Source organism: Protobothrops mucrosquamatus, unplaced genomic scaffold (genome assembly GCF_001527695.2).
Source record: "Protobothrops mucrosquamatus isolate PMUCROS unplaced genomic scaffold, P.Mucros_1.0 scaffold_80, whole genome shotgun sequence".
NCBI lineage: Eukaryota > Metazoa > Chordata > Lepidosauria > Squamata > Viperidae > Protobothrops > Protobothrops mucrosquamatus.
Genome location: NW_015386156.1, coordinates 19,948 through 35,210, shown reverse-complemented (window position 1 = coordinate 35,210; position 15,263 = coordinate 19,948). Strand labels below are relative to the sequence as shown.

At 44.5% G+C, this 15,263-nt stretch overlaps 1 protein-coding gene across 1 annotated transcript in view; it reads left to right on the top strand.

Moving 5' to 3' along the window:
* Nucleotides 1–15,263, top strand: part of LOC107285845 (protein kinase C alpha type) — a 190,267-nt gene that overhangs the window by 155,539 nt on the left and 19,465 nt on the right. Inside the window, exons 6-8 of the mRNA XM_015814109.1 lie at nucleotides 16–172; nucleotides 266–400; nucleotides 957–1,053. Of these exons, the coding sequence (XP_015669595.1) occupies nucleotides 16–172; nucleotides 266–400; nucleotides 957–1,053 (389 nt within the window). The remainder of the gene's footprint in view (nucleotides 1–15; nucleotides 173–265; nucleotides 401–956; nucleotides 1,054–15,263) is intronic.

The following is a 15,263-nucleotide window of genomic DNA, read 5'->3' as shown; positions in this document are numbered from 1 at the left end:
TTTGTATATTTGCAGTGCGGGATGCAAGAAATCTAATCCCTATGGATCCTAATGGACTCTCAGACCCGTATGTTAAACTGAAACTTATTCCAGATCCTAAGAATGAAAGTAAACAGAAGACAAAAACCATCCGCTCAACACTCAATCCACACTGGAATGAGTCCTTCACATTGTAAGTTGCATTTGGATACTTTGCTTAGCCCTATTACAGTGACATTTTGTTGTACGAATGCCTAAATAAGCTAACTTATTTTTCTGTTCATAGTAAATTAAAGCCCACCGACAAAGACAGAAGATTATCAGTGGAAGTCTGGGATTGGGATCGAACCACCAGGAATGACTTCATGGGATCTCTTTCTTTTGGGGTGTCGGAACTGATGAAGTCACCAGCTTGTGGGTGGTAAGACATCTTTGTAACCTTTGACTATTTAACATATTAACCATAAATTCTACTCAATTGTTGAAATGCTTTGTCGCGGTGTCAGTTAGATAGTTACAGAATGTGTAATTATTAGCTTATAAGAATTGGAAAGCATAAAAGTTGCTGAGTTTTGAAATAATACTTCAGTCAGTAACTTGCTTTGATGTAGAAACAGCATCTTTTTTTTTCAGTTGGTTCCCCAAAGGGTAGAAGAATCCAAGGCAATGATACAACCCTCTTCCTGGTTTCTCCGGAAGGGATGAAGCAGCCTTCAAACCAGCTGCCTACTTAGGATCTTCTGTGCTAATTTCTTACTGCAGGCAAATGCTGCACTTTTTAAGATTATTTACCATCATTTATTAAGGAGAGCCTTTTTGGCCTCAGTAAATTTAGAATACTAGGACTGTCCACTGCTTCCTATTTCTGGTCTTTTCTTCTTCTGAAAAAAAAAATGGCCTGCGTTCAAATAGTAAGACTAAAATGCATAAAACAATCCTTTTTATATATCTCAAATTATTTTCCTCATATTGTTCAGGTATAAATTACTTAACCAGGAAGAAGGCGAGTATTATAATGTGCCAATACCAGAAGCTGATGACGTTGGAAATGCAGAACTCAGACAGAAGTTTGAGGTGAGAACATATTATTGGAGTCAATATAAGAGGTATTCCTGTCATGTCATAAGAGTGTTTAGAGAAGTATATAAGGGTCTCTTTAGAGTCCATTCTCGCATCTCAGAAGTTTTTCCTGTAGAAATACTACCTAAAAAATAAACATTTCAACACCTCTGGTCCCATTAGGTAACACTGTTCTTTGCTAGCCAGCAATTTGCCATGATTCTATTACTTTAGTATGTTGATAACTCGCATTTAATATCAACATAAATTTCGTCACCTATCATATTCACTGTTTTTTAAAAAAAACATTGCATTGATAAATTACACTTAAGTAGTAAGTATGCATTCAGATTTGCAAAAAGATGTCAGTTTCTGCTCATTTACGAATTCATTTGCCCTGGAGCGCCTAAATTTCGCTTTCAATTGCAGTCTACGGAACCCAATTAAATGTGTCGTAAACATTATTTTTCAATCGATTGCACAAGTTTGACTTTAGTTTACTTTGGGGTACGTGCACAAAACATGTAAATACTTAGTCACTACACTTGTTTCTGATTTAAATTAATGCTGTTCTAATTAATGTTTAATTAATCTGACTTACTACCAATTTTCAACTTGTGGCACTCTCATTCTAGCACTCTGTATTCGTGTTTCATAGCTCAGAGTTGCTGAGTTGTGGGGTCATTTCACTGCACATTGTACCCGGAATGGAAGCAGGCATGCAAAGATGTGTACAACTCAATTTTTTCCTCCGCAGCCCCCCAACCTGCTCCGTTTGATTGTTCAGTCAGTGTTGCTAGTTCTTCTGATAGTGGTAGTCCTCGCCTTATGATGATCACAATTGGAATCAGAATTTTGCTGCTGATCAAGGTGGCTGTTAAGTGAGTTGCACTTGATTTTATGACCTTCTGCCATGGTTGTTAAGTGAATCACATGATGGGTAAGCAGATCCTGCTTCCCCTGTTAACTTTGCTTGTCTGAAGCCAGCTGGGAAGGCTGCAGGTCGTGATCATATGACCCTGGTCCCTTCCAACCTCTTTCTGTATTCTGGTGGCTGGCTTTTATCTCAAACCAGGAATGTCTGGTAAAGCACCAATGTTTCAGGTGTGAAACCAGAAGCCAACAGAGGAACCTAAACCTGCATAGAAAAGCAAATTCAGGGGTTCCTGAACATGCTGAACCTATTTTTTTATATAACACTTAATTTCTTGTTGAAATACAATTGGTTTTAGAGGACTTTATATGTAACAATTTTTAGTACAGATCTCTTCAGGGAAAAATACATTCTAGCCCAGTGGTGGCGAACCTATGGCACAAGTGCCAGAGGCGGCACTCGGAGCCCTCTCTGTGGGCACACGTGCCGTTGCCCCAGCCTTGCCTCCCCTACGACCCCCTCCTCTCTCCAGCAGACCCCCTGAAGGAGAGTCACCCCCGAGCGTGGCCCACATAGAGCAGTGCAGCCAAGGACATGGCAGCCAGGCAGTGTAGACAAGACTCTGCCCTCACACATGCCCATCATGCAGTTGATGCTGCAGGGCGTGGGCAGAGGGTGTGGCCACCATAGCGCTGCCTGGGCGATCTGTGGCGGGCCCTGGAGGCGGTGAGTGGTCCTGGGGGCAGGCAGGGCAGGGGNAGTGTGGCCTCCATAGCACTGCTGGACTGCCTGGGCAATCTGTGGTGGGACCTTGAGGCGGTGAGTGATCTGTGGGCAGGCAGGGTGGGGGATGGGGGGCAGAGCGGGCACGGGGCAGGGGGTGGAGCGGGGGCAGGGGGTGGAGCGGGGGCAGGGCCAGTTTTTGGGCACTCGGTCTCTAAAAGGTTCGCCATCACTGTCCTAGCAGGCCAACTAATTCAAGCACAATACTTGAAGAGAAATCAATGCGACTCATAGTTATGACCTGCAGTTTGAATTAAAAAAAATAAATGTTGCTATTAAATAATAATGATGAAAACAAATTACAAAATATGCAAATTGCACAATAGAGTCTCCTGACTTCCTAATATTGAACGATGTGCTTAAGGACTGCTTATTTTAAAGTTAAAACACAATATTACTTGGGAATATTGTCAACCCTACAAGAATATAACACTGATTGACATAATTATTCAAATTTGAAACTGGTATTGATCATTTAGGGGGACAGGTGTAACTATACTTTTTAACCATGATTCCTGTCTGGATATGAGAGAGGGAAAAAATCCTTTTAGGCATATTTTAAATGTAGATAAATGCAGTGTGGTTTACTGAAAATGGAAAAAGTAAATGTTAATAACAAAACTCATAAGTAGCTCTTCTGAGTTTACATGACCTACAGTTAAAGAAAGCTACTTTTATTTAGAAAATCTTGTATATGTATTTTATTGGTCTATGTTTGATTTTCATGCTGCCTTCTGGCTTGTAGTGAATAATCATGGCAGCTTTTTCAAAGGGTACTTAATAGCTTGACTTTGTATTAAGGAATAAACCAAGGAATGCAACTAGCAGATTTCTCTAGAGACAGATTAATCTCTAGATTATTTTTTAAACTATTATTTCTTCCCACTGTATGGCATCATGAACCTGCTGGAAGCGCACCATTCCTAGGCAATTTTGAAAGATAAAAGAGTTTCCTTTCTAGTCTGCATTTTTAAGGTATGTTTGCTCCCACTCCTCTGGGCCGGGGGTAAGCAAGCCAAAGTTCACTGCAAATACTGTTTTGTTCTTTTAAGTCCCCCCCCCCTTCTTTTAGCCAATTGATACATTAGGCTCATTTTCCTCTTTTGATTATAGTATTCCTGCACCCAGCCTTCCTGTCCCCTGCTCCCCTCTCTGAGAGAGGCCAGAATGTGTTTTCCTTTAGCTGAAAATATCAGCCTAATACTTTCATCTATATAACGAACATGGTAGAGAGACTGTATACTGACAATGGTATACAGGTAGTCCTCAACTTATGACCACAACCAGGATCAGAACTTCCGTTGCTAAGCAAAGCGACTGCTATGGTAATTTGTTTGCCTTAAGAAAAGCAAACCATGTGATGCTATGTTGGATATAAAGTAATAGTTCCCTCAATATTTTCTAACTAGCAGGGATGAACCTGTGAGCAAACAATGCAAATATGAAATTTAGACCAAATATACTTTTCCTGTGTATAAAGTGCTTTTCTGTAAAGTATAAAACGGTTGCTCAGCTTATACAAATTTTCTCCCAATTGGACCTTGCAAGTTCAATTTCAGATAGGAGTGCTAATTGGCTGCTCCTTTTGGAATTTGTTGGAAAATATAGCTCTGCTTTGCCATTCACAGAAGCACTGAGCAGTTCCTAAATTACAGTCTTGAATAAAATAAATGCAGTTTTCAGAACAGGGTAATGTCATGGCATAATAAGCATTATGAGAGGGATGAGCAAACATCTGTGCCAGAGGACATAAAATGTTGGATAATGAAAGTAAGCATGATCACTCAGCTGGGTAGCTGTGTGCTATGGTAATTGTGAGAAATACAAATGAGTGTGCATGCAGGCACATAGTATAATACTATCTAACTGCACAGAAAACTGATAATTGTTTCTAAGTACATTTTCTTTGTATAATGCTATATCCTAATTATCCTGCAATTCCTCCTTTTACCCTTTTATTTTTGTTTTTCCTGTAAAGATCTTCAAATTATTCCTGCACATACTATAAGGTTCATTAAAGTTGTTGGTTTCTTCCTATGGATACTTTATTGAACCCAGTAATTGCCTATTTTGGTCAATGATTCCAACTGTCATGTGATGCTCTTAATAGAGGAAATTGATCAAGTAGACAGATAAGGTGCTTTAATGATTGCTTCAGGGCAATTGTCCTGCATTGTGTCGTCTCTTGAGGGTGACATTCTTGGTACAATTTCATTTTCCTCATTTTTTACCTGACACAGAGCAACTGACAGTTCATGTTTATGAGCTTCCCATTCTGCTGCTCCCATTATTGTGTTACGCTTGGTTTTTATTTGTTGTTGCTACTGATGACTATACTTTGATGGCTTTGCTGCTGTTAGATTGGAAATAAAGGAGAGTTTTTTTCTCTCCCACCCCCATTGCTATTTATAGAAGAAGGAAGGTCAATTTGGTGCCTATAATACTTCGCCCCCCCCCCTTTAACTTTTACATGAAGTCTCTGGGAGAGGACATCCATCAGTTTAGAATAAAGTATCATGAATATCAATATGCTATTGCTAGCCCAACTTTACATTGCCATATCAGATCAGACTGGAGATGATGTTAATGTCTTGTCCTGATATCTGGAGATTATTAAGATGGGAAGGCCTTCGTTCTTTAAATGTTTCACTTCAAAGTCTGTGAGGATCTTAGGAAGTCCATCCAAACACAATTATCTTGGCCTTCCTCTTCCTCTCAGTTCACTTTTCCATCATGTATTGGTCTAGTAGTGATTTGATCCTTGTTCATTCTCTCTCTATATAAAACCAAACCACCTCACAGTTCCTTTTTTGTACACATCACCCATCTCTATTTAATACGCATTCCTGTGCTGCCACATACTGTACTCCTTTTCAGCAACCCATTCCCACTTCATTCAAATTACTTTTAGTTTTCTTCTGATACACCTAGCACTCCCTTCCAGATAACAAAATGGGTAGAAGCAAGCTCTTATTCACAGTCATTCTTTCTTTCAATAAACTTTTACATACTCATGTCAGGCCCCGTGCTACCCACGATCTTTCTCCTAGCGTTTTTCCATCATGAAATTCCATCATCCCCATTCTCATCTTTAACATCTTGTAAGCATTCTATAAACGTTCAATTTCATCCACTAGCTCTATTTTTTGTCATTTATGTAAAACTTGAAATCACTTTCTCCATGCATTGTCAAAAGTAACTGTGTGGGCTTTCAAATCAGTCTTGAATCTTGGAGACTGCCTGAACTAGTCCCTGCAGTTTTCTTGGTAACTGTCAAGATTGACTTGTACTTTCACCTAGATTCTGCTTCGCTCGCAACTTGACAGAAAAAGGGAGGGGCGGATGGAATATGAGGGGAAGGGAATAACATCCAAGCATCTGTCAGCTCTCGTGAGATATTGCTTTCATCTCAAGGACGCACCGAGCAGATGTCCCAGAGTGGCTGGCTGGTTGACATAACAAAATGAACAGAAGTGATTGGTGGACGTAATGGACTGTGGGTGGCCCGTAGGAAAAGGGGGAATTAACTACGCTTGCTTTTGCACGGGAAATCTAGAGCTGGTTTAGCTTCTTCTGTGTCAATCTGGTTTATTCAGTAAACTTCTATACTCTTGGTAAAATAACATCCCAAGAGTTTCTTTTTTTGGATTCGCCAACTGGACAGTTGACATTAAACCAGCTCTCTCTGTAACAGCCTACTTGGACCCCACCAGGAGGTTGGCACTTTTGAGATGTCAGCAGCCAACAAAGGAACAGAGGGAGGTGAAGCCAGGGGAAGCCTCCTCTCGAGAGACCCTGGTGGTGGCCTAAGCTGTAGCCAGAATGCAAGCAGCTGGCGCACGCCCCAAACAGAGGGCTGAGAACCCGGAGCAACAACCTGTGCTCAAGGGGTAGAGAGTTGATGGAAGGACCCTATTTGGGTCCCAAGGGCCAGTGAACGAGCCATGTGGGAAAGGTGGCAGAAGCAGAGGATTAACCGGTCCCCCCTGGAGTCACGGGGAAGTAAGTAGAAGGCTAGACAAGCAGCCGAGTGGGATGACCCAACCGAGTGGAAGTTCGCAGCCACAGCTCACAGTCCATCGATGGAACAGCTGAGGGAGAAGTTTGTCAGGCTGGAGGTCAGGGAAGCCACCTCACCGAGGGCAGCAATCACAGGAGTCAGGACAGGGGGATGAAACCGCGCCTATCCTGTCTCCTCCCCTCCTACAGCCAATGGTGCTGACCCCACTTGAGGCAGTGGAAGCCCCCCCCCAAGGGGCAGGGACCAACTCACATAGCCCCAGTGGCAGCTGGCATCCCTGTTCAGGCACTCCTGGCAGCAGTGGGGTTGCTGCCTGGGTACGTTGTAGTGCAAGAGGACTGACCAGTGCCTCACCTAGTGGTGCGATTTGATGGGTGACCCGACAACTTGGCCTACTTCCTGACCCAGGTCTGGAACTATAAGGAATGCCATGGAGCAATGTACCTGGACATGCGTGCCCAGATCAATGCTGTTACATCCAACCTGAAGGGGAATGTAGCGGGATGGCTGGTGTCTCTCCGCGACAAGGGGGCTCCAGAGCTTCAAGACCTGGACACTTTCATGAAGATGTTGTGAGACAGATTCAAGGACCCCACAGCAGCCCGGCATACATCTGCTCCCTGTGGCAGGGCAAGCAGCCAGTGGCGGAGTACATCCAAGATTTTCATAAACTGGCAGCTCACCTGAGAAATTGACCTGAGTGCATGCTGCTTTACCAATTTTGGGAGGGGCTGAACAAGGAGCTGCATTACAACTACCTGTCCCAGGAGGTGCCCTGTGACCTTCGAGCATGTTACCAGTTAGCCATAAATATGGAGCTTGACCTGATGGAACATGCTGCACATGAGAATGGCCCTGCCGAATGCCCAAGAGACACCCAGCGCCCCATGGAGGAAGATGTGGTGTGCCCCCTGCCATGAGGGAGAAGCCCTGTCGAAAGGCCACCAAACAGCCAATTGCCTCATGCCACAGCCAGCATCTGCACCGCGAGCCCCAGCCTAACCAAAGCTGAAAAAACCACCCGCAAAACTAGAGGAGAAAACACTGGTGGCTCAACAGGCTGTGGAGGTCTCTCCCCAATCCAGTGAAGGGAAGGGAATTCTGGCCCACAACAAGCCCAGCTTGGTCTTCTACGAGAGCAACAGTGAAGGGGAAGATGACCCAATGGTAAGTGGCACCATCATCCCTATGACAACCCGGGTGGAGATATTGGTGCCCTCCTCAGGAGTAAGGGGGGCCCTCATGGCCTTGCTGGACTTGGGGTGCATTCAGTGCCTAATTGGCCTTCAGACAGTGGAGAAACTAGGACTTAGGCTGAGGAAGTTAAGGCAGCCCATGGGGTTCTCTGAGTTAAATGGTTCCCTTATGGGAGGGGTGCCAGCAACCCGCCTAACAGAGCCAGTGAGCCTCAGGGATGGGACCCACATAGAGACTCTCCATTTTATTGTGGCTCCTGGAATGACCTAGACCAAGGTCCTAGGTCCTAGTCTGGTTGAGGAAATGGAATCCATCAGTAAATTGGGACAGCAACAAATGGCAAATGAGGAAGAAAGCGGATAGCCAACAGGAGCTAGTGGAAGCACCAAACACCAGATACAAGCCTGTGATTAGAAAAGCAAAGATTGAAAGCAGAGTCAGTGAATACACTAAATGAAAGTGAGGAGTTAGAGCCGTTCATTTCTTTTGAATACTGCGACCTAGTAAATTCAGCAAAAGGGAATCAGATGTGCTCCTGTCTCATCGCCCCACAGGCTGTGCTATTGAGATCTTGCCAGGGGCTAAATTACCCAAGCCAAAGAAGTAGTCCATGACACTGAGGGAGATGGAAGAACTTTGGGGGTTTATAGGCAAGAACTTACCCAGGGGAGTTATCCAGCCAGCAAAGTCAAGGATGGCTGTCCCTGTGCTTTTCAAAGAGAAGAAAGATGGGTCTCTTAGATTATGTGTGGATTACCATGGACTGAATCGTATCTGCATGGAGAATATGTATCCCCACCCCCTCATGAAAAACATGCTAGGAACACAAAGAGGAAGATCTTCACTAAGCTGGACTTGAGGGAAGCCTATTACCAAATGAGGATTAAAGAGGGGGATGAGTGGAAAACTGCATTTAACTGCCCTCTGGGTTGCTACTAATTTTGGGTGATGCCATTTGGACTTCAAGGGATGCCAGCAGTATTCATACAGTTAATAAACGAGGTCCTGCATGAACACCTCTACAAACGGGTTCTGGTATACCTAGATGACATTCTAATTTATACCAAAACCATGGAAGAGCACATAAGGCTAGTGAGGGCAGTACTTGAGAAGTTGCGCAAAGCCCAGTTGTACACAAAGTATCTAAATGTGACTTCCACAAGACCAGCCTAGACTACCTGGGATATCACATCTCCAAGGATGGGATGGAAATGGACCCAATTAAGGTGAGAGCAATCCTGGAATGGAAGGCCCCTCGGACCAGGAGGCAGTTACAGAGCTTCCTGGGATTTGCGAACTTTTACCAGCAGTTCACCCCTACATTTGCCCAAATAGCCCTGCCATCACCAACCTGCTCAAGACGGGGGGAGGGGTGAAACCCAAGTCGAGTCAGGCACTAAATTGGTCCATCAAATGCCAAGCGGCCTTTGAAAAACTGAAGCAGCTCTTTGCTGCAGAGCCAGTTTTGAAACACTCAAACCCAGATGAGCCTTTTGTAATTCAGGTGGATGCTAGCGATGTGGCAGTGGGGCAGTTTTACTCCAGAGGAACAAAAGGGGGGAGTTGCAGCCCTGTGTCTATATGTCTCACAAGTTAACTGATACTGAGAGGCGTTGGGCCATCTGGGAGAAAGAGGCTTATGCTGTACAGTGAGCTCTTCTGACATGGAGGCAATTTCTAAAGGGTAGTAAGATCTCCTTCAAGGTGTGGATGGACCACAAGAACCTAGAAGCATTAAAGACCCCGAGGAAGCTATCCCCTAAGCAAGTCTGGTGGGCTCAGTATTTTAATCACTTTAATTTCATCCTTCACTACTTGCTGGGTGGGGAGAATTTTCTCTCTCGTATACCTCAGTACAGAAGTGCCCAAGAAGTAGTAGAACGGCCTCTCTAGCAGCCAGCTAGACACTAGACGCAGCCACTAAAAGATGCTTGGAGGAGAATGAATGGTTCCAAAGACATAAGGATGACTTGACATTAAGGGAGGGCTTGGCATGGAAGGGGAGCAAATTGTACGTGTCAGCCAACCAGAGAACTTCTTTCCTGCAGAGGAGCCACGACACAAAACCCACAGGGCATTTTGGGTTTGTGAAAATCCTTCATTTGGCAAAGAGACAATTCTGGTTGCCAAAGATGAAAAAGGACATAGAAGGGGACATAGAAGTGTGCCTCCATGAAACGCCTACTTGGGAAGCCTCCAGGCTTGCTTCAGTCAGCCAACCCCACCTGGGAAGCTTCCAGGCTTGCTACAATCGGTGACCAACCCAGCTAACCCATAGGAGGAGAAACCCATGGACTTTCTCGTGGAGTTGCCTGAGAGTGCTGGGAACACAGTAATATGGACTGTCATCAACCTGTTCTTGAAGCAAGCACATTTTGTGGCATGTCTGGAGATTCCTTCTGCCCAGGTCCTACCCAAGATGTTTGTACAACACATCTACAGACTACACAGGATCCCAAAGCACATTTTAGTGGGAATTTTTGAAAATGATAGACTCCTCCCAGGGACTTAGCTCCGCCTATCATTCTAGTACCAATGAGGCTGCTGAATACGTCAATTCATTAGTAGAGCAATACCTGCATGTTAGGTAAATTATTAATAGACTAATTGGGCTGAGCTCCTGCCTTTCACAGAGGTGGTTTATAATAACTTGGTGCACAGCAGCACAGGTTTTGCCCCTTTCAAAGTGGCCAGAGGGACTAAATTTGTGTTCATGCCAGAACTCCCACAGGAAGCCCCATCTCCCATGCCATTAACTGACTGAATGAATACCTGTGTTTCCCCGAAAATAAGACCTGGTCTTATAATTGTTTTGCCTCCAAAAGAGGCATTAGGTCTTATTTTGGGGGGATGTCTTACTTTTTCCCTGACACCTGCGTCGCCTCGTGGTGGCAATACCAACAGCCCTGTCCAGGAGCTGCATGGCTGCCGCCCCACTTCTTCTGTCTCATGCCAGTGCCACTGCCACGAGGTGAGGTGGGGGGAGGGGGAAAGCTGCCCCACACACCCCGCAACTGCTTACTGTGCCAAAGGGCCCCCGCAGTCAGGCCTACCACACCCCGACACCTGTCGCGCCTCACTCTGTTTGGTAGTGGCTTCTCCTACTTTCTCCTTCTTCCTCCTTTGAACAGCCCTTCATTCCCGTTGCTGCTTTTTCAGTCCCAGATCTCGGTTTGTCCAGAGCCTGTGCAGAGGGTCTTTGGAAACAACACCCCACAACAATCAGGTGGAGTGGGAACCATTCCCTTCGCTTTGGGACTGGCTCTGAAATGGGCTGGAAGGAGCAGCCCGAGGACTCCATTCTGGCTTTGCAGCAAGCAAGGGGATTGGAGGCATATGATTGCACACTAGTCTGGCGTCTCAAAAAAAGCGGGGTTTTCCCCCCTGCTGCCAGATTTTCACTGCCAGACTGTTTAACTTTCTTTAAAGATTACTTGATGCAGAATGCGGATCCTTCCCATTCTGCATCAAGTAATTGGGGAATTGGGCCAGCCGAGCTGGAGGCAATGGTGCTCCACTTCACTTGCGATGCCACCATGTCTTTTCAGGCTAATCGCGCTAATTTGGGAAGTGAATGCAGCTCCTTATGTCAAAACTGAGCTAGCGCCTTCTCCAAAGGCACAGCTCTCTTCTCAGCCCCTTCTATTCCACTCGGAGGCTTCTGCCGAAATGAGGAGATTCCTTCATGCCCACGAGCCTTTCTTACCCTCTAAGTGGAAAGATTGGGGAGAGGGAGCTGGAGAGAAGGTAGGGCTGGCACGGTTTTGTGTTGTGTCTTTCTGGTCCACAAAGTGCACTCTCTCGCTCCAGATGTCTGGCAACTGAAATCCAATAATGGGGGGGAACCCCGGTCTTACATACAGAGAATCTGCACTGCCCGCCTCCTCCTGTGACTTCACTTTGCTACATTAAATTGATCACCTGGCTAGAAGTGCCTCCCACCTGCTACCGTAAACCTCACTTCTAGCCAGTTGATCGATTTACCATAATGAAGTGAAGGCACAGGGGGGAGGCAGACGGTGCAGGTTCTCTGTATGCAAGACCAGGATTTTTTCTCCCACTGCTTCATTTTTGCTGCCAGACTGTTTAACTTTCTTTAAAGTTTACTTGATGCAGAACGGGAAGTCTGGCAGAAAAAACCCGGCAGCAGGGGGGAAAAATCGGTCTCACGTACAGGGAATCCGCACCACCCACTGCCCCCTGGTGCCTTCGCTAAATTGATCACCCAGCTAGAAATGAGGTTTAGCAGGCCAAGCACACAAGCAGAGGCACGGGGGGGGAGGCGGGTGGTGCAGATTCCCCATACATGAGACTGGGGTTTCTTTCCCCGCTGCCGGATTTTTGCTGCTATATTGTTTAACTTTCTTTAAAGTTTACTTGATGCAGAATGTGGATCCTTTCCATTCTGCATCAAGTAAACTTTGAAGAAAGTTAAACAGTCTGGCAGTGAAAATCCGGCAGCAGGGGGGGGAAAACCTGGTTTATTGAGATGCCAGACTGGTATGCATTCACATGCCTCCAATCCCCTTGCTTGCTGCAAAACCAGATTGGAGTTCTCAGGACGCTCCTTCCAGCCCATTTCGGAGCCATTCCCAAAGTGAAGGGAATGGTTCCTACCCCACCCGATTGTTGCAGGGCTTTGTTTCCAAAGACCGTCTACACAGGATCCGACAAATCAAGATCCGGGACTGAAAAAGCAGCAATGGGAGTGAAGGGCTATTCAAAGGGGGAGGCACTCCCGATCTGGCGAAGTGTGACAGGCATCAGGTGTGATAGACCTGGCTGCGGGGGCCTTTGGCACGGTAAGTGGTTGCAGGGCGCATGGGGCAGCTCCCCCACCTGGCTTCCCCTCCCCCTTCCACCCGCCTCGTGTCTAGCAACCACACGCTTTGATGGAAAAGGTGGATGACAGCTGTGCAGGCTCTTAAGTAGGGCTTATTTGAAGGATAAGGCTTATATTAGGCTCAACCCAAAAAATCAAGCTAGGTCTTATTTTCGGAGTAGGTCTTGTTTTTGGGGAAACACAGTACTCTAAAAGCCACGTGACCCACTATGCATGAAGTGCTAAATAAAGCTAGGGAAAGTCAAAAAAGGCAATCAGATTGGAGATGGCCCCCCCAAGAGAATTTAGAGTGGGGGGATAAGGTGTATTTCTCCACTAAGTATCTAAACCTGAGGCAATCTTGCAAAAAGTTAGGTGTCAAATACATAGGGCCTTTCCAAATCTTCCAGATCATAAAACCAGTAACGGTGGAGCTGAAATTGCCAAAAAGCCTCAAGTGGGTTTATCTGGTATTTCATTGCAGTCTTTTAAAATCTGAGATGAAAAATATTGTCGACTCCAGATATCACAAGGGAAAATTACAATGCCTAGTACTGTGGAAAGGCTACCTGTTAGCAGACGCTGAGTGGGTGGCTACTTCAGATGTTAGGGCAGTGAGGTTAGTTAAGACGTTTCACACTAGGTACCCTCAAGGGCCCCAGTAAAGAATATAGTAGTAGTTGGGTTGTAAGTAATAATGTGTATGTATGTTTATTGTTGTTTCAGGTCTACCCTTCTTCCGGGGGGTCGGCATGTCAAGACTGACTCGCACTTTCACCTACATTCTGCTTCACACGCAGCTTGACAGAAAACGGGAGGGGGGTGGAATGGAAAGCAAGGGGGGTAAAGGCATCCAAGCATCCGTCGGTTCTCGTGAGACATTGCTTCCATCTCAAGGACACACCAAGCAGATGTCCCAGCGTGGCTGGCTGGTTCCCATAACAAAATGAACTAAAATGATTGGTGGACGTAATGGACTGCGGGGGGCCTGTAGGGAAAGGGGGAATTAACCACGCTTGCTTTTGCGCAGGAAATACAGAGCTGGTTTAGCTTCTTCTTCTTCTGTGCCAATCTGGTTTATTCAGTAAACTTTTATACTCTTAGTAAAATAACGTCCCAAGAGTTTCTTTTTCTGGATTCGCCAACTGCACAGTTGATAGCAACATTTTAAAGAAATAATTTGCAGTACTTTCAACTGGACTGCAAATGTTCTTGTTGGCCAAAGAAATCTCCATAGCTATAAATTTGTTACTAGCAGTGGATCTGCTAAAGGTAAGTCCAAAATAAGCTATTTCATGACTTGCTCAAAGCAGTCTTGGATCATGAGCTGCAGGAAAGCTGGATCAAATATTTCTTTCAGTAGCTTTGAGTGTGGGGGAATCCCATTTCAAAGCCTGTGCAACTTAATTTTGTTATCTTTTAAAAAAAGAGTTGTTGTTTTTCCTACTGTTCTTAACACAGACATACCTATTTCATGAATAGGTACCTAATTCCTTTTTTTCCTGCAAAGCGCAGTGCACCCATTATTATAGTAACCTATTATTTTGTTTGTAGCCAGTGAATTTCTTCAAAGAGTAATGTTTGCAATTATTGTAATGGGTATCACTGTAAAATAACATTATCTGCTGGTTTCTATTGCCTGTAGAATTCTTACAAGATGCAGAGATCCTTATTTTTGCACAATCATATTTTTTCCACAATTGGAGAGTAAATTTCAGCTATAAAGGAGAATCCTTACTATGATTCTGTTACTCTCAGCTGATAGCACATTTCCTTTTTTTTAAACCACATGAGGGCAGTAGCACATTGCTATAACACAGCAAATACCATTAGTAACTGTTCCTTTAAGAAATAAATCAATAAATGATGCATAATATCTAATCCCAGCAAAATATTCATAAAATGAACAGATTCAACTTTTAGTTAATGGTAAGTATTTATCTAGAACATCTGGCCCTAACATTTAAGTAGTTATGATATACCAATATGTAGCGTGTAAATTTATACCTTGCAAATAAACTCATATAGCTCCATATACAATCCAGCCATAATCTTCTCTTTCCATTCTTTCATAAAGCAAACAGTATTCTGTGAACAATGATTTATTCTGGTTGAGCATTTCATTCTGACTCTAAACGGTTTCCCTTGATTGAGTTAACAGGTATAGATACAGCCCAGGCAAAAGGAATTGCTCTACATTCTACTTATGTAAAAGGGAAGGAATTAAACATGTATCTCTCCTCCATTTAACGTTCCTAAAATTTGGCAAAATCCACACTGGTGAATTCCAAAGTCTTCTTATTTTTGGAATTCCTGTGGAAATATAGAACAATAGGAAGTTTTTCTGTTATTCCCAGGGCTTTTTTTGTCATAGAACGCCCAGAACAGAGTTCCGGCACCTTTTTTGGATGAAACCTTGTAGGGTAGGCAAGGCGGCTTGTATGACGTGTGAGTTCCGGCACTTTTTTTTTTTTTTTTACAAAAAAAGCACTGGTTATTCCACTGTTGGTTATTTCACCCAGAGACTG